Source organism: Taudactylus pleione, unplaced genomic scaffold (assembly GCF_031769625.1).
Source record: "Taudactylus pleione unplaced genomic scaffold, aTauple2 ptg000660l, whole genome shotgun sequence".
NCBI classification, from domain to species: Eukaryota; Metazoa; Chordata; class Amphibia; order Anura; family Myobatrachidae; genus Taudactylus; species Taudactylus pleione.
Genome location: NW_028285062.1, coordinates 2,674,478 through 2,695,040, shown reverse-complemented (window position 1 = coordinate 2,695,040; position 20,563 = coordinate 2,674,478). Strand labels below are relative to the sequence as shown.

General features: G+C 48.1%; 1 protein-coding gene across 1 annotated transcript; it reads right to left on the bottom strand.

Moving 5' to 3' along the window:
* Positions 1–7,898: 7,898 nt before the first annotated feature.
* On the bottom strand, positions 7,899–9,216 carry LOC148478367 (uncharacterized). The gene has a single exon (XM_088455561.1). It carries the CDS (start codon positions 8,869–8,871, stop codon positions 7,960–7,962), a length of 912 nt encoding a protein of 303 aa, XP_088311687.1. The 5' UTR covers positions 8,872–9,216; the 3' UTR covers positions 7,899–7,959.
* Between the last annotated feature and the right edge of the window lie 11,347 nt (positions 9,217–20,563).

Here is a 20,563-nt window from a genome sequence, read left to right as displayed (position 1 = left end):
TGTTGGTGTTGCGGCCCCGTCTTCCTGCACATGTGACATTACAGAGCAGGAAATGGATAGCTGGGCAGCTCAGGCGGATCTCCAGGTGGAGCGGTTCCTTTACAGACACCCTGCAGCCAAATGCAGGTACCAATGGGGCCGTGACTGTGCCGCCCCGCCCCATGATGCCTGTTGCACACTCCTAGTGACCGCCCTGCATATGCACATATGTGACCTGGCTTGTTGGTTCACACGTGCACAGTCGACCTCAGTTGCATAGACTGCATGTGTGTATTCCAATGAGCACACAGTTCTATGAATTAGCAGCTCCAGCATTTTGTGAGTGACAGCAATCTCACTCTGTGAGAGTGCTGAATCTGCCGTTAACCATAGGGTGTGATGGCATACCATATCTGTATTGCGCAAGGAACATTTCATTGCTTTTTGGAGTTTGAGTGGCAGAAATGTAATAGGTTTTGTGAATTTTCAGATCATGTCTAAGCAGCAATAATGGGACATGTGAAACCGTAAGCTTTTTGTCTATGGAATTTCATAGCTTTTGTAAAATTTATTAACTATCAGGGTTTGGATGAGCAAACCGGGCCACCTGCAGGGGAAAAGGGCAACAAAATGGTACACTAAGGTTTTTTGTCTACGGAATATATATATATATATAGATATATATATAATTATTTTTTTTGTGCTTAATTAAAAAATTGTTGGAACAAAAAAAAAAACTTATATGTCTACTACAATACTTTGGGCTGGTGTCTACTATTTAATAACTGTGTACAACACAAATTAGTACACACATAACAACAACTGAATCATAAAATAGTTATAAGAGAATTGCGGCAGTACATACATACACTATCACAATGCTATATTTAGATGAAAATACAAAAGGTGAGAACGAGCGCCTTATAGTATAGTAAGTTTTATAATTGAATGCACACATATGTTAAATTACAAAGCGTACCGTGTGTGCCTAATTATATATATATATATATATATATATATATACACTGTATATATTGCTGTGTTTGAGAGTCTGGCGCTCTGGATGATGAGATGAGCAGGTGGTGCCTTCCAAAGATATTGTACATAAACCAGATGCTGTTTTTATTAGGAGCTATGTAGCCCCAAATGTAAGGAAAAAACAGGCGGCATTCTCCATCGGTGACAGCAAAGGCTGAGTTTAATCTGATAATATCATGCGATAGTCGACGTTTTAAGGTTACAGGAACCTTTTCATCATGACATGTGCAATATTTGAAAAAAGCGGAAACATGACTTACCTTTTATAAGTGTGAAGGAGCATGGCCACGCTGAGTCCGTCCAGCAGCAGCATCACGGGAGCCGGCCCGGTGTAGTGACGTATATTAAAAAAAATATATATATATCTATATATATTAGGGGTGTGCACCGGCCACTTTTCGTGTTTTGGTTTTGGATCTGGATCTTTCTTCGCGTTTTGGATCTGGATTGGTTTTGCCAAAACCACCCTTCCGTGTTTTGGGTTCTGGGTTTTGTGTTTTGGATCTGTATTTTTTTTAAAAAAAGCATAAAAACAGCTAAAATCACAGAATGTGTAGGTTTTTCTGCTCCTATGCTATTATTAACCTCAATAACCTTAATTTCCACTCATTTCCAGTCTATTCTGAACACCTCACACCTCACAATAGTGTTTTTATATCCAAAAGGTTGCACCGAGGTAGATGGATGACTATGCTAAGCGACACGAGTGGACGGCACAAACACGTGGCCCATCTAGGAGTGACACTGCAGTGGCAGACAGGATGGCAGTTTGAAAAACTAGGCCCCAAACTGTACTTAATTCAAAGAAAAAAAAGAGGTGCAAGATGGAATTGTCCTTGGGCCCTCCCACCCACCCTTTTGTTGTATAAAAAGGACATGCACACTTTAACAAACCAAACATTTCAGCGCCAGGGTCTGCCACACGACTGTGGCTGAAATGATTGGTTCGTTTGGGCCCCCACAAAACAAGCTGGCAATTAATCTGTACCTGCACAAACTGGCTCTACGGAGGCAAGATGTCGTCCTCATCCTCCTCATCCACCGATTCCTCACCCTCTTCAGTGTTGTGTACATCCTCATCCTCACAGAGTATTAATTCGTCCCCGCTGGAATCCACAACCACAGGTCCCTCTGTACGTTCTGGAGGCTGGTCTCCCTGGAAGAGATGATAATTCATTTTATGAACATCATCTTCTCCACATTTTGTGGAAGCAACCTCCTACGCCTTTCGCTGACAAGGTTCCCGGCTGCACTAAACACTCTTTCGGAGTACACACTGGAGGGGGGGCAACTCAGGAAAAATAGAGCCAGTTTGTACAGGGACCTCCAAATTGCTTCTTTTTCCTGCAAGTACAGGTACGGACTGTCTGACATGCCTACTTGGATGCTGTCACCAATGTAATCCTTTGTCGCTGCTGCTTTGAGGATGCAAGTGCGGCTACAGCCCACACAATTCACAAAGACAGAAAAAAAAAGAAGAATTTTTTTATTGATTGTGGAGCACACTTTGAGGGTTACACCACCCTTTAACAGACAGACGCACGCTTGTCGCTGCTGCTTTAAGGATGCAGGTGCGGCTACAGCCCACACATTTCACAAAGAGAAAAAAAAAGAAGAATTTTTTTTATAGTTTGTGGAGCGCACTTTGAGGGTTACACCACCCTTTAACAGACAGACGCACGCTTGTCGCTGCTGCTTTAAGGATGCAGGTGCGGCTACAGCCCACACATTTCACAAAGAGAAAAAGATATAAGAATTTTTTTATTGTTTGTGGAGCGCACTTTGAGGGTTACACCACCCTTTAACAGACAGACGCACGCTTGTCGCTGCTGCTTTGAGGATGCAGGTGGAATCTAGACGGGATTTGGAACCGGGGACACACTACCTCCATCAATTGTCTAAATCCCACTGCACTAATGGCGGATACCGGACGCACGTCTAACACCATCATAGCAGTAAAGGCCTCAGTTATACGTTTTGCTTCAGGATGACTGCTGTCGTACTTCATCCTCATCGCTAGGGACTGTTGGAGGGTCAATTGTTTAGTAAAAGTAGTGGTGTTCCTACTTCCTCTCTGGGATGATGAACAACTCCCAGCAGCAGCAACAGCACTAGGAGGAAGTGGTTCTTGATCTTTCCCTATTTTATTTTTATCAGAGAAAGTTTGGTCCTCCATTTATGTTATATTGATATATACGTGCGGCTAAGGCGCACACAAACACAGAAAATATTATTTTATTTTTGCTGGAGAGTAGTGCACTTTGTGGGTTACACCACCCTTTAAGAAATGAGCCAGCCGGCTCTTTACTTATGGGACACAGGCGCACGTTTGGCGCTGCTCCTTTGTTGATGCACGTGCAGCCACAGCGCACACAATTCACAAACACAGAAAATACTTTTTTATTTGGTTTGGAGTGTACTTTGGGGGTTACAGCACTCTTTAACGGTCAAGCCAGCTGGCCCTTTACTTATGACACAGGCGCACGCTTGGCACTACTTTTTTGATGCACGTGCGGCTACTGCGCACACAATTCACAAACACAGAAAATATTTTTTTATTTGGTTTGGAGTGTACTTTGGGGGTTACAGCACCCTTTAACGGTCAAGCCAGCCGGCCCTTTACATATGACACAGGCGCACGCTTGGCACTACTTTGTTGATGCACGTGCGGCTACTGCGCACACAATTCACAAACACAGAAAATATTTTTTTATTTGGTTTGGAGTGTACTTTGAGGGTAACAACACCCTTTAATGGTCAAGCCAGCCAGCCCTTTACTTATGACACAGGCGCACGCTTGGCACTACTTTGTTGATGCACGTGCGGCTACTGCGCACACAATTCACAAACACAGAAAATATTTTTTTATTTGGTTTGGAGTGTACTTTGGGGGTTACAGCACCCTTTAACGGTCAAGCCAGCCGGCCCTGATAAAAACGCCCCCTGGCCGCACGCACCATACGTCATGTCCGCTATTTTTTAGATTAATCGAGTACATCGTACAGCGTATGAACTGCTCGCTATTCTTGTGGTTGGTGTTTTCAACCGCTATTTTGCGAGCAGTTCTGAGTTAAAAAAAACCAAGTGACGTGGTCAATGACGCTGCTGTATTAATTATGCACTCCCTTAAAACGCCCGTTTTGACCTTTAAGCACGCCTGCGTTCGGATCTCCACTCCCCGTTTTCAAGCACCTTCCCCTGTTACCACCCACATACGCCTCATTCTGTCACTCAAAATAGCAGGCCCTCGCTATATAGCGTAGCAACGATTTTCGGCCGCACTGACTGGTTCGCGCATGCGTACTAAAAACCGTACGCATGCGCAGATGTGCGAACATCGCTCGGAACGAGCGTACTGCCGCTAGCGAGTGGCTCTGAATGAGGGCCACAATTCACAAACACAGAAAATATTTTTTTATTTGGTTTGGAATGTGCTTTGGGGGTTACAGCACCCTTTAACGGTCAAGCCAGCCGGCTCTTTACTTATGACACAGGCACACGCTTGGCACTACTTTGTTGATGCACGTGCGGCTACTGCGCACACAATTCACAAACACAGATATTTTTTTATTTGGTTTGGAGTGTACTTTGGGGGTTACAGCACCCTTTAACGGTCAAGCCAGCCGGCCCTTTACTTATGACACAGGCGCACGCTTGGCACTACTTTGTTGCTGCACGTGCGGCTACTGCGCACACAATTCACAAACACAGAAAAAATATTTTTTTTTAGCACTTGGGGGGAGCACCCCTGACGGACAGAGCACCCCCTGGACAACAGTACAGCACCCCTTTTAGGACTGGGACACTGCACAGGACTTTGGAGTGGACACAGCCCCTATGGAGAACTGACTGCACAACACAGTCCAGCCAGCCCCTATGGACTTTGAAGTAGTGGACACAGCCCCTATTGACAACAGCAGCACAGCACAACACAGCCAGCCCCTATGGACTTTGAAGTAGTGGACACAGCCCCTATGGACAACAACAGCACAGCGCAGCACAGCACTACTCTGCACTACACTACACTACACTACACAGCCCAACCAGCCCTAACTCCCACCCTCCCTCTTCACTGTCCACAGCCGAGTGAGAAAATGGCGCCGACGCGGGTACCTTATATAGGATCCAAAACCCGCGAGACCCAGAAGGCGGGATGATGACGCTTTGCCTCGATTTCAGATCTGAGTCAGGCGGGAAAAGTCAAGCCTGACTCGGATCGGCCTCGGAACGGGGGGGTTCGGATTTCAGAAACCCGCTCACCCCTAATATATATATATATGTCATAATTGTTATTAGTACCAGTAGAAGCATTCAGATAGCAGAACTGTACAATTTAGTTTATTGTTTTATTTTTTTTTTAAAAAGAGATGTCCATGTCCTGATTTTCTCCTCAGCATTTCGTTCTGTGGTGATGTCTGAGTATTGTATCACTTTGTACCTCAGCCATTTCCCTCCCCTGAAACAATTGTGATACCCTCTACATAACAATGGGAGAGAGACGATGGAAAACCAGGCAGATAGAGACAATGACACAACGTAACATTTCCCTGGTGAAATCTGGGCAGCTCCTCTCATACAGTGAGATCCCCTTTGTTGAATATTTCCCAGCATTTCCCTCCAATCTTTTCTTCAGATCCTCAGAAATTCTATTTTTAGGGACCTTGAAAGTCATAAGTATATTGCACAATGCAGTGTTCTTTTTATTACACAGGAAAGGAAAATGTGTCCCCTTTATGTGGCATTATTTGCCAGCTATTTGTAGAGTCAGAAGGGGGTAATGCTCAGTAAATGGCTCGGATTGTACTGTATTTGAATTAAAATATAATATGCTCTCAAAGGCACCATAAGCTTAGGGACATAATCACATTTGTATATTAAATGTCGGTACTTGTGCTCTAGTTTTGTCCTTATCTCCCCAAACACTTGGTAATTTGCAGGATGCTCTACAAGCATCTTAATCATGTCCGATTTCTTCATAGTCTCTGTCCAAATATCTGCTACAGTATACTGCTGTTTCTTTAAGTCACCCATTCGTTTTATCATTCTATTTGTTAACTTATCTTAACCTAAGCCTAGAAATGAACACACTGACACATGAAATGCAATTAAAGAGGTCACAGCCATAATTTATTGATCGAATTTGAATTGGTAATGGGTGGCAGGACAAAAGCAGTGCTCCGAGGCCACAGCCTTGCTGGAAACAATAATAAATAAACGGAAGCGGATTCCCGCCCCGCGCGGACTGGCCTGAGGAAGTACCATCCCACCTTAATTGGCACAGCCTTCGGCCCTTCCCTTGGACAGGGACCAGGTCCCCCCTTATGGGCGGTGACCAACTTGCCGCTCTCAAAGGAAAGATGCTACCCAGTCACTCCTGCGCTAAATAATAGGCCGCCCAGGAGCACTGCTTCCCGCCAGGCTGAACTTCTACCTGTTGGAAGAAAACACAAAAATGCACAATCCAACGAAACAAAAAAGCATACCAACCAGCTTAGTCGGGAGGGTGGGTGGGTGGTTTGAAGAAACTGGAAAAGAGGAAAATGGCTCCTCTTACCAAGGAATATATATGGGTAATTTGTAACCTCCCACAAATCCTATGATAGGCTTATCTCATCAACTGACCACTACCTAACCACACCTTACCCAGCCTTAACCCTTAACTAACTAACAAATTTTAAATATCAAACAGGGTGCTTATCTATCCTCAAACTTAATTAAGTATTCGTATGCATTAAGTCACCCATTCGTTTTAACATTCTATTTGTTAACTTATCTTAACCTAAGCCTAGAAATGAACACACTGACACATGAAATGCAATTAAAGAGGTCACAGCCATAATTTATTGATCGAATTTGAATTGGTAATGGGTGGCAGGACAAAAGCAGTGCTCCGAGGCCACAGCCTTGCTGGAAACAATAATAAATAAACGGAAGCGGATTCCCGCCCCGCGCAGACTGGCCTGAGGTAGTACCATCCCCCCTTAATTGGCACAGCCTTCGGCCCTTCCCTTGGACAGGGACCAGGTCCCCCCTTATGGGCGGTGACCAACTTGCCGCTCTCAAAGGAAAGATGCTACCCAGTCACTCCTGCACTAAATAATAGGCCGCCCAGGAGCACTGCACGCCAAAGCCCGGTTCATAGAACCAGGCCCGCCACCAAACTGTGACCCTCCAATACCTAAAGGAAACTACATAAGTCACTGATAAACAGCTCTAACCCTACTCCCGTTAGGTGTACCCCATCAGGCCTATAGAAGCTCTCTTCTTCGTAACGTAAACGTGGATGCCGTATGACGCGGCCACCCACACTGAGGACAAAACGGCCAACTGCCATATTGACCTTACGACGAACTCCGTCTAATGCCTTACCACCCTGGGGTCCTCGCCAAACTCGCCGTGGAACAATGTCCGACCAAGCGATGCGCACATTGGGCCAACGGTTAACTAGCACTTGCAAGTCGTTCCTAACAGCATGTATTAGCTCGATGCCTTTGCAAGTGCCCAAATCGCTCCCCCCTAAGTGAATGACCACCCAGATCGGGGCCCCGAACTTATCCTCTGCCGTCCATAAGGCTTCCAGTAGTCGCTTCCAGCGCATACCGCGGAAACCTAACCAACGGACGTCATCTGCACCTAACAAAAGGGGGGCCTGCAAAGCTAAGGGGTGCCGACCAGCCCAAAATATAAATGAGTGTCCTACAAACCACACCCGACCGTTAGCATTCCTGGGTAACCCTGCAAGAAAAGTTACCTAGTCAGAAACTGAATCACAATATAACAAATAAATGCATCTTAAGGAAGGGAAAACAATAGTTGGGTGACCCAGCTGAAGGTGAAAAACATAAAGCCTCTTTGAGGGCAAAACTGAAAAGCCCCTCAAACTCCAAAGCGGCAGTAGGCATAAGGCCCCTGGGTTTCCCAACAAACTCGCAAGGAGCGCAGCTACTTAAGCAACTTATCCTCCCTTAAATAAGTTTTATAAGCTGATGACTTCCATCGACCCAACTTTTGTAAGGTGTCGACCGAAGCACCATCAACCGCTGCGCAGGTTGCTGCCCCTATCCTAAATGAATGTGTCCCGAACTGGTCTGTGGGCAGGCCTAAGGCTATAAGGCAATTTTGAAACAGCTTTATGAACTGAAACTTAGATAAAGGTGCAAGATTAACATGTACAAGCCACTGCGCGCCACTTGGAGGGCGAAGAGCATTAAAACGCCGCGCCAAGGCAACTGGGCAGATAACAGCGTCTGAGTGTTCTTTTATAGAAATCCAACGACCCCTGCCAAGTTGGTCAGTCTTGGACCTATGAATTTTACACAATATCAATTCCTTCTTAACTACCACGTGTTTAAACAATAAACCCGATGTCGCGGAACTCTTACTAGAGGCTACAAGCTCGCCGATTCTAAACGCCCCGGAATATGCCAATGAAAAAGCTAAACTAAAAAGGGCCGATTCGTACTCGCCTAAAGCAACCCCTGATACAGCCACAATCAGATCTTTAAGCAAAGCCGGGTCAATTGGTCTACGCGTGTCGCCTATGCTAGGGTGTTCCTTCGCCCACCCCTTCATCGCTTTGGATAGCAGAAACGATTTTGTGGGATCTTCAACGCCATGTAGTTTAGAAAAGTAAGCGATACCAGACAGCGCCGCAGACATAGCAGCCTTAGAACGACCCCTTTCATGCCAGTTCCAAACAAACTCTGCCATACGGTCATCAAACGTCTTACCTCCCTCACGTGTGGAAGCCAAGAAACCCTGCCAATTGTCCCAAGCTACCGTGTAGGTCCTTAACGTGCTAGGGGCCAGAGACTTCATTGCGAGGCCTTTGATGCCGGCACGACAATCTGCCATACATGGGAGGGGCAGTTTAAACCATGAATAGAAGCGTAAGGAGCGAGAGAACGAAACCTGTCCCACTGCAAACGAGATAAGGCGTCTGCTATCTCATTAGACACTCCCGGAACATGCTGCGCCCTAAACTCAATGTTCCTCCGTAAGCAAAGAAGCGTCAAGTGCCTCAACAACTTCAAAGCCAACGGAGACTCCGCCCTCTGATTATTTACTGCCTGAACAACACCCAAATTATCGCACCAAAAAAGGATCCTCCTATTACAAAGCCTGTAAGCCCATAACTCAACTGCCACTACGATGGGGAAAAGTTCTAAGAGCAGTATGTTCTTCGTAAGGCCCAAAACTCCCCAAACTTCTGGCCAAGGCTCCGCGCACCAATCTCCTTCAAAAAAGGCGCCGAAACCGGACGCGTCAGTAAATAGCTGAAGCTCTGAATTATCTACTGGGGCCCGGAGCCATATCCGAACACCGTTAAACTCACGCAGGAAAAGCAACCAAACTCGAAGGTCTTCCCTCAAATCTTGGGATATTCGAACGAGGTGATGGGGCTTCTTGATACCCGCCGTGGCTCTTTCGAGCCGCCTACAAAAAACCCGACCCATGGGAATGACTCTACAAGTAAAGTTAAGGAGCCCTAGCAACGACTGCATCTGCTTCAGCGAGACTTTCTTTGACAAAACAAACGCTTCAAGCAACTCCCCCAAACGTCGCACCTTTTCAATCGGCAAACGGCATAACCCTAGCACAGTATCTATTTCTATGCCCAAATACGTCAAACGTGTAACCGGACCCTCCGTCTTGTCCCTGGCAACAGGAACGCCTACCACTGTGAACAAGGCCTGCAAGGAAAAAAGCAATTCCTCACAAACCTGGGTATCCGCTGGCCCCACCAACAGAAAATCATCTAGGTAGTGGGTAACCCCCGCTTGCCCTGTGCCCGCCTGTAAGCACCATTGCAAAAAGGAGCTAAAACATTCAAAAAAGGAACACGAGATGGAACATCCCATCGGCAAGCATCTATCTACATAATAGAGCCCCGCAACTCTAAAACCCATGTACTTAAAAGATTCGGGGTGAAGGGGCAACAGCCGAAAAGCCGACTCGATATCCACCTTGGCTAATAACGCCCTTCTCCCAAAACTCTGTACTATATCTAGAGGCTGCTCAAATGATTGGTAAACGACCTGAGAATCCGATGGATCTAGCGCGTCGTTGACCGACCCTCCCTCGGGGTAAGAAAGATGCTGTATCAACCTAAACTTACCCGGTTCCCTTTTTGGTACGACCCCTAAAGGCGATATGCACAAACCTTCCAATGGTGGGGACTTAAAAGGGCCGCACATGCGCCCCAACCCTATTTCCGCTTTAATCTTAAGTCGAACTACTTCCAGGTGTAGGCGTGCCGACTTAAGATTTCTTTTAGACACAACCGAGACCTCCCGTGTCACCGGTAAACGAAAACCTTCACTAAACCCATGAAACTAAAAGGCTGCTTCCTCCCTGAGAGGATAACGAGCCAACCAGCTCTTCAACGCCCCTAGGTCCACCGGCGAAGGTGCTTTACCTAACACCGCCCCGCGACTCGTCGGGCTGATCACCTCGATTTGTCCTTCCACCGCCGGTACGCCCGCACTCTTTAGCCGGGTGCCCGCTCCCGCAGAGCATGCATATGTGTCTATACCGACAGCCCGACCCTCTATTACATTGCGCATTATTATATGCGTAGCATTTTCCTCTGCCGGCTCCTGCACCGCCTGGGCGGGCCGGAAAGGGCTGTTTACACACTACCAAGGAATCCGCAGAAGCGCGAGGCAGTTTGTTGACTTCCAGCCACACCTCTACGTCCTTGAAGCCAAACTGAAAATTCGCCTGCCCCTCTTGCTTTTTCCGGAATGTCTCATCATATTTCCGCCAAGCTGTACCTTTGCCTGACGAGTGCATGCCGTGCACCATATGCATATACTTGAGAACATTCATGTACTCAGTCGGGCGTGACTCAAGGTATGAAGCTGCGAAAACGAACATCCCTGCTTCCCAATTCTGGAATGAACGGAAGCTTTCTTCCGTGCCTGCACCAGCTGATTTTGCCCGATCTAAAGCCTTTTTAGCATCCGCTGTAATGGAAAACATGTCCACGAATTTCCCCTTCCTGATCCTTTCCCTAACCTTAGACCTCAAACCCCTAAGAATGGCCGTGTTTGCGCAATGCACCATATCCCCCGTAGAATCTGGGACCTTAGCTGCTGACACTGTGCTGGTCTTTTTGGGACTCCCCCGTTTCCCTTTAATCTTGTGCGCTAAGTATCGCATAAGCTTACGCGGCCTCTCTGATGAACTTGCAGAATCGCTAGAGTCAGTAGAAGATGAGTGTGTGCTGTGCAATGTGGAAACAGCATGCTCACCAGAAACTGCCATCGAAGGACCAGCCACTTCGTCCAGAGTGTTCGCCAAAAGTCCCTCGTTGCGCGGTGCACCCACCACGACTTGACTCGCCGAAGCCATCTCGCTGTCCGTCCGCTGAATCTCAGCTGCCCGATTGGAATGCTCCCCAACTGCAACCTGAGGACTTGACGTAATCACAGGTGACTCAGACTGCACATCAACTCCCCCCGTGGAAAGGGGGGCATGGGGGGGTGGCAGGGGCGCATGGACAGCTGCAGGTGGCTGAGGGGGAGGGGGGGGGCGGGGTGGGAAGGGGGGGTGGGATATGCATGGGCTGGGCATATGCTGCAGAAGTGGCCGGAGGAAGGGCGAAAGGTGGCGGCAGGGCATGGTAATACGGGCCGAACCCTTGCGGAAAAGGGGCGGGCCTGGGGGTTAACGCAGGGAGGGCGTACTGGAACATAGTGGGGGGAAGGGCCTAGTGGAGCCCGATGGGGGCAGAAAAGTAAGGTGCTGCATTTGAAAAATGGGGTGGGCCGTAGGGGCCGGTGAAATATGGTGACCAGCTGGGCTGCTGCGCTGGTAAAGGGTTGAATGCAAGGGGGGGTTGCTGCATGTTGTAACCGCCACCCATAGGTGCGGGGGTGGTGATGGGTAATAACAAGCTGGGGAGGGCACTTAGGGTACCAGTTCTGATGGACCCTGCAACTGATGCCACGCTGCAGGGGGAACCCTGGTGGCTGAATAATAGAGGTGAGGGCTGAGGAAGAGGGGGCCCCCTCGCTCCAGGGGTAGAGGGGGCTGAAGGGGGGGATGCCGAAATGCATAGGGCCCCCTGTGCTGGATCCTGGCTTAAAATGGCCGCCGCGACCCTGTGGGCGTGGCCAACTGAGGGCGCAGGGTGCGGGCTGGCCGAGGCAAGTGTGGGGAGAGGCGCTGGGATACGGCCACCCGTGCTGCTCGCGGCACCGCCGGAGAGCCAGGCGGCCATCAATTGCGGAGAGGCAGCGGGGGAGGTGAGGGAGCGGGAGCCGGCGGGGAGTGCCCGCGCGGGAACGCGGGCGGGCACATGCTCGCAGCCTGCAGCGTGGTGCGGCCCGCGTCTGGATGGAGGGGGAGCCGCAGATGTAAGGGGCCTGGAAGCCTCCATCAATCGGCGGGGGGGGGGGCGCTGAGCGGCGGGGTCTGGGCATTATGAAACAGGAATGAGGGGGGGGGCAGTAAAATCAGAGGACAGAGGGAGGGGGGGGCTGGAAACAGCAGGTGGATGGGATGTTAAACACAAAAAAGGGGGGGCTGGATAGAAGGAGCTGGAAGGAAAGGGGTGAGAGAAAGATGAGAATAAAAGAGATAGGTAGGATGTGAATTAAAAGAGAAAGAATTAAGACAAAGATATACAGCTATGCAGATACTATGGGTCACTTAGCCAGCCTGGTTTGAAGAAACTGGAAAAGAGGAAAATGGCTCCTCTTACCAAGGAATATATATGGGTAATTTGTAACCTCCCACAAATCCTATGATAGGCTTATCACATCAACTGACCACTACCTAACCACACCTTACCCAGCCTTAACCCTTAACTAACAAATTTTAAATATCAAACAGGGTGCTTATCTATCCTCAAACTTAATTAAGTATTCGTATGCATTTCTAAACAGTTTGCAGAGTTTATTAGGCCCCTATGAATGGAAAAAAAAGTAATTTATCAAGTTGTGCCACAAACCTATTGGGTTCTGTCACTAACCTGGGATTGTTTAATGTGATACATAGACAAAGATGGTATTTTACTGTGTTATCTATTTTTTTTGTGCTTTTAAAAAATGCATACTGTATGGTTATTACATATAATTAGTTATCAATATGTGGTGAGGCCAATGGCTGGGGAGGTACACATAGAGATGGGTCTGAGTGCTGGGAGCCTGTCTCACCCCTACTCACTGCACTAAGCTTCAGTGTCCATTGATTCTCCAACTACATCACTGTGTCTTCTCTTGCTGTCTCTGACTGAGTTCCGATCTTTAAACACTGCAGTGCACTTCCTGGTAACATGACACATCCATGGTGTCCATCAATGCTCAAGGCACGCCCCCATACCCAGAGGCATGCCTCTATTAGCTCTCTCTCTGTGCAGCTTATTGCCCGTGTTGTGGCCCCGCCCCACTCTACAAGCAGTGTCTGACTATATAGAAGCGAGGCTGAGCTGTTGCTGCCTCACCTCTCGTCTCCCTGCAGTCCCAGGGAGCTTCACAAAGCTGGTGAGTGTTAACTATAAATGATTACAATAAACAAAGAAGATGTTCCTAAGTTATAAATATTTTCTTTGTATTATTCTAATCAATTTTATATCAAATCTCAGGAATATGACTGCACGTCCCTGTATGTGACCACACGTTGCTGCCATAACTTGTTTTACACAAATTTACTTCATTTAGTTATAAGGAGTTTTATCTGGAAAACCCACATACAGTATATACTGTGTGTACAGTCATTCATCAGATCTAATCAGCAGGGGCATATCTACCCATTGGCCAGGATGGCACTCGCCAGGGGCACCGGTCGAGGCGGGGGCACCATCCGATGGTGCCACCCGTGGACAACGAGTACAATCAGGTCAGGACTGCCAGGACTGGAGTCCTGGCACCCAGGCATGCCCCTGGCTCCTATCCGAGCAGATGTTTAGGTCCCCGTAGCCACTGGCAAATGCCGTCGGCTGGCTGATAAGAGCAGATAATTAATAATGTTTTTTACACAAGGCGCGTCACGCGTGCCGCATTGCTGTTCTCACTGAGGAGCCTGCCACTGCCACACCACAGCAGAAAGATACGTTAAGTATCTGTGTGGGCTGCGGGGGCTGGATGTGGGGGGATGAGTAGAAGGGGGATGCCTGGGGACACAGAAGGGGCTGGCAGGAGCCACAGAAAAGAGATGGCTGGGGACACAGAAAGGGGAAGGCTAATGCCTTGGGAGACAGAAGGGGGATGGCTGGGGACACTGAAGAGGGGAAAGGCTGTGGAGATTTAAGGGGGAGGGCTGGGGAGAGAGAAGGGGTTGGCAGGGGACACAGAAAAGAGAATGCTGGGGACACAGAAAGGGGAAGGCTAATGCCTGAGGAGACAGAAGGGGGATGGCTGGGGACACTGAACCGAACGGACCCCAATAATTAACGTCCTAATGCATTGTGGCTGATGGAGCAATTCATCATTGCTACTGCGCGGTGACAGCTGATGTGAATCAGCTGTCCCCGCAAGCAGCTTCACTTCTCATTTTTGGAGCAGTGAATCTTTCACTGCTCCATTCGGAGAAGTGACGTGAATGCGCATGCGTGACCTACAGGTCACACATGCGCACAAGAGCCCCGGTGCGCAAAAGGAACCCATTTCATGACCTGGGACTCCATCCCAAAGGGAAGGAGCGGGTTGTGAGCCCGGAGCAGGAGCATCTGAAGATGGCAAATGCTCCCGCAGTCAATCTCTGAATATATTATATTTTCAGAGCTTGATGAATACTGTACCCATACTAGAGTATGGGGACAGCGGCCTTTCCGGGAGAGGAAGGTAAGCAGGACATATCTGTGATACTAGTGTATGGGGACAGCGGGCCATTCCGGGAGAGAAAGGTAAGCAGGACATATCTGTGATACTAGTGTATGGGGACAGCGGTCCATTCCGGGAGAGAAAGGTAAGCAGGAGATATCTGTGATACTAGTGTATGGGGACAGCGGGCCATTCCGGGAGAGGAAGGTAAGCAGGAGATATCTGTGATACTAGTGTATGGGGACAGCGGGCCATTCCGAGAGAGGAAGGTAAGTAGGAGATATCTGTGATACTAGTGTATGGGGACAGCGGGCCATTCCGGGAGAGAAAGGTAAGTAGGAGATATCTGTGATACTAGTGTATGGGGACAGCGGGCCATTCCGGGAGAGGAAGGTAAGCAGGAGATATCTGTGATACTAGTGTATGGGGACAGCATTCCGGGAGAGAAAGGTAAGCAGGAGATATCTGTGATACTAGAGTATGGAGACAGCGGCCATTCCGGGAGAGAAAGGTAAGCAGGACATATCTGTGATACTAGTGTATGGGGACAGCGGGCCATTCCGGGAGAGAAAGGTAAGCAGGACATATCTGTGATACTAGTGTATGGGGACAGCGGTCCATTCCGGGAGAGAAAGGTAAGCAGGAGATATCTGTGATACTAGTGTATGGGGACAGCGGGCCATTCCGGGAGAGAAAGGTAAATAGGAGATATCTGTGATACTAGTGTATGGGGACAGCGGGCCATTCCGGGAGAGGAAGGTAAGCAGGAGATATCTGTGATACTAGTGTATGGGGACAGCGGCCATTCCAGGAGAGAAAGGTAAGTAGGAGATATCTGTGATACTAGTGTATGGGAACAGCGGCCATTCTGAGAGAGGTAGGTAAGCAGGAGATATCTGTGATACTAGTGTATGGGAAAAGCGGGGCCATTCCTGGAGAGGAATGTAAGTAGGAGATATCTGTGATACTTGTGTATGGGGACAGCGGCCATTCTGGGAGAGGAAAGTAAGCAGGAGATATCTGTGATACTAGTGTATGGGGACAGCGGGCCATTCCAGGATAGGAAGGTAAGCAGGAGATATCTGTGATATTAGTGTATGGGGACAGCGGCTATTCCGGGAGAGGAAGGTAAGCCGGTGTTATCTGTGATACTAGTGAATGGGGACAGGGGCCCATTCCAAGAGAGAAAGGTAAACAGGAGATATCTGTGATACTAGTGTATGGGGACAGCGGCCATTCCAGGAGAGAAAGGTTAGCAGGAGATATCTGTGATACTAGTGTACAGGGACAGCGGCCATTCTGGGAGAGGAAGTTAAGCAGGAGATATCTGTGATACTAGTGTATGGGGACAGCGGCTATTCCGGGAGAGGAAGGTAAGCAGGAGATCTCTGTGATACTAGTGTATGGGGACAGCGGCTATTCCGGGAGAGGAAGGTAAGCAGGAGATATCTGTGATACTAGTGAATGGGGACAGCGGGCCATTCCGGGAGAGAAAGGTAAGTAGGGGATATCTGTGATACTAGTGTATGGGGACAGCGGGCCATTCCGGGAGAGGAAGGTAAGCAGGAGATATCTGTAATACTAGTGTATGGGGACAGCGGGCCATTCCAGGAGAGGATGGTAAGCAGGAGATATCTGTGATACTAGTGTATGGAGACAGCGGGACATTCCAGGAGAGAAAGGTAAGTAGGAGATATCTGGGATACTAGTGTATTGGGACAGTGGGCCATTCCACAAGAGGAAGGTAAGCAGGAGATATCTGTGACACTAGTTTATGGGGATATCTGTGATACTAGTGTATGGGGACAGCAAGCCATTCCGGGAGAGGAAGGTAAGCAGGATATATCTGTGATACTAGTGTATGGAGACAGCGGGACATTCCGGGAGAGAAAGGTAAGCAGGAGATATCTGTGATACTAGTGTATGGGGACAGCGAGCCATTCTGGGAGAGGAAGGTAAGCAGGAGATATCTGTGATACTAGTGTATGGGGACAGCGGCCATTTAGGGAGAGAAAGGTAAGCAGGAGATATCTGTGATACTACTGTATGGGAACAGGGGGCCATTCCAAGAGAGAAAGGTAAGCAGGAGATATCTGTGATACTAGTGTATGGGGACAGTGGGCCATTCCACAAGAGGAAGGTAAGCAGGAGATATCTGTGACACTAGTCTATGGGGATATCTGTGATACTAGTGTATGGGGACAGCGAGCCATTCTGGGAGAGGAAGGTAAGCAGGAGATATCTGTGATACTAGTGTATGGGGACAGCGGGCCATTCCGGGAGGGAAAGGTAAGCAGGAGATATCTTTGATACTAGTGTATGGGGACAGCGGGCCATTCCGGGAGAGGAAGGTAAGCAGGAGATATCTGTGATACTAGTGTATGGGGACAGCGGGCCATTCCGGGAGAGGAAGGTAAGTAGGAGATATCTGTGATACTAGTGTATGGGGACAGTGGGCCATTCCACAAGAGGAAGGTAAGCAGGAGATAACCGTGACACTAGTGTATGGGGATATCTGTGATACTAGTGTATGGGGACAGCGAGCCATTCCGGGAGAGAAAGGTAAGCAGGAGATATCTGTGATACTAGTGTATGGGGATATCTGTGAGTGGCCCGATAACTTAATTTTTACAATTGCAGGTGAAAATGTACATTTTCACCTGCTTTTGTAAAATTTAAGTGATGATGAATAGGCCCCTATGTAGAAAGAAAAAGGGGTCTATTCATCATCAGGGGCCGCGGGGATAAGTATCACTGAAACAATTTAGCATTACTCTGGTGCAGGAACAGTAACATTGCTATGGAAGTAGCAGCTGCCCCTGTGATCAGTTACATTGTTACGGAAGTAGCAGAGTTACTTACCTGTCCCGTCGCCGCCTTCTGCGGATGTGTGACTTGAGGTCACGCATGCACAGCCACTGGGGAGGCAGTGAGGAGGCATCGGAGGGATCCGCACAGCTCCCTCTTCAAATCGCTGGAACTCCTTCCCATAGGAAGAAGCGGGCCTCCAAAAACAAGCGCCATCTGAAGATGGCGTTTGTATTCTCAGGCAAACTTTACGTTTTCACAGTTTGATGAATATCAGAGGGTTCTATCAGAACCCTGATGACAAATGGCCCGTTACCTTACATTTGCGGTATATATGTGCAGCAAGCCATTTATTGATGATGAATGGACCCTATATGGTGCGATTATACTTTTGCATATAATGCCAGAATTTTAGCACTTGTACCATGGGGAGAGGGGGGGTTACAGAGAATGAAAATTTAGCAGGACGGATGGTAAGAATTCTGATATTAGTAGATAACAAATACAACACCTCCACCTAATATACTCTTGTACACATGTGTCCTCGCTCATCTTTGCCACCAATGCCACTTGCTGCGGCACGTATTCCGCGAGTCGTATGCCTGCGATTGGGCGCACGCATCTTTTTCACTCCTGTGATCCATAGGATTACATGGTGCAAATGCTGCTGCCGCCTGGCGTACTGTTGGGTACTCATGCGCGTCAAATCGCACTCTGTGAAGATTGCGCACGTTTGTCGCACCAGGCGCAAAGATGAACCAGGACAGATCTGTATATCTACACCTGAAAATGCTGCAGGATGGATGCTCAATGTGGATACGTGCCAAGACCCCTGAGGAATTGAGAATCCGTCCCCCAGGGCTCAGAACTTCACAGCGAGGTTTAATGAGGGCAGGAGTCACAGTGCTTCACTTACTAATAACACAATGGCGTTTGCAGGAAGCGGTGCTGACCTCAGTGTTCTGCTAATATCCCAGCGCTCCGCTCTTATCTGTGATACTCTCAGGGACGCTCTGCGATAGAGATAAATCTCTGGGAGATCGCTCTCTCACTGCAGTCTGCCAGGGTGATAACTGTCATCTGGACCATTGCTTTGCTTGTTAGAAGAATGGCTGAGAAACTGTGAGACATGATACATTTTCTCCTCTCTGGAATCTCATCATATCTGCTGCTAATGTAACAACGCACAGCTCAATGACCCTCCACCTGTCACTCTTACTTATTGTCCTACTGCAGGTCATGGCTGGCTTAACTCATTGCATGCTTTATTATACGCATCCGAACCATTGAAGTGTGAATCACTGCACTCAGAGGTGTACGCACTGATTGTATATACACAGCAGAGGTTCTACGAAGGGCAAGATGTCAGCGCAAATATAGCTTTGGCCTCAAAATATTATATATATATTGTGATAGGATCACTGGTAAAATGGTCTGTGGCAGGGACATTTATCCCAGATTCCTGTCCTATGTGTTTAAAATCCCCAGGAGAAAGTCTGCAGTGTAGCAGGCTTGAGTTTCGGCTTTTTGAAAAGCCGGTTTGGGACCTGGGGGTTGTGGGTGAGAGGAGAGGGAGGGCTCCACACACGGCCACTCCAGGTTTTGGTTCTCGCAGCCTGGTAACAGGCTTGTTAAGGTTTCCACCTGAGAGTGGCCAATATAAGCCTAGTGTGTTGAGGGCTGATTGTCTCACCTGGGAGAGCAGACAGGGAGTTTGCTCAGAGACACTTGAAAACCTAACTGTAAGTGTTGTGCTGTGCCTTGGTTGCTGGTGAAGGCATTAGGCCCTGCCAGGTTCTGGTAGTGAGGGAACTACCTGTGAAGTTAGTGCTCCGACAGGGCTAGGATTTACGTTTATGTTTTCTTTGTGTTATTTCTGACATTGTACAATAAATACTGGCGCCGACCAGCTTGTACTTGCATCCAGACTGGTGTGCTGCTTCCCTGCTGCTGTGTGTGTGTGTAAGGAAGGAGTCCTCTACCCAGGAGAGGGACCCCCTAACCTAACTGTGTCACAATATATATATATATATATATATATATATACATATACACAGTATATATATATACAGTATATGAGGGTGGTTTAATAAATTAGATAACAAGAACTCTCATTGCGTAAAATAATTCTACTCATACTGTACATAAGCATATAATCAATAGTATGGCCTTGGTACAGATTATTTTGCCACATAGTCTCCATACATGTCTAAGCATTCGTTCCAACGGTGCACCAAGGCATCTATCCTGGCATAGAAGAAATCAGTGTCAAGCGCCTGAAGCCAGGATATGGCGGCTTGCTGAACTTCTCCGTCAGTTGTGAATCACCTTCCACCCAGGTGCTTCTTCAATGGTCCAAACAGATGGTAATCACTGGGTGCCAGGTTAGGACTGTGGGGAGCATGGTCCCGTACCTCCTAATGGTTGTGCCATAACAGCTCACGCTTGCGGTTGGCTGAGTGTGGCCTGGCATTATCATGCAGCAATATGACGCCTGTTCACAGCAAACTGCTGTAGATCGTTTTCGAAGATATTGCCCTATGCGACTGGCTCAATGCGTTACGTACAATAGCGGATAGCATTCAGAGTACCTCCCTTGGTGAGGAAAGAACAAAAATCACACCCTTGTGGTCCCAAAACATAGTTTGCCATGAGCTTCTTTGCTGATGGAGTTATCTTGAATTTCTTTGTGGGGACGATGCGTGTTTCCATGTCATGGATGCTTCATCTCCAGTGTCCCATGTTTCATCGTCTGTACACTATTGGAACTGCTCTTCCTCCTCATGTCACCGTGTCACACCAGAGACAATCCCATCCTAATGGTTTTGTGAATGTCTTTGAGTTGCTTCGGTGCCCAGCCTGAACACTATTTCCTGTACCCCAGTTGCTCATAAACGATGTTGTGCACAGCACCCACTGAGATGTTCAGTGTTGTCAGCAATATCACTAACTCAAATGCATCTGTCCTC

Coding starts and splice junctions, on each gene's coding strand:
- LOC148478367 (XM_088455561.1), bottom strand. CDS start 8,871: ATGGCAGATTGTCGTGCCGGCATCAAAGGCCTCGCAATGAAGTCTCTG.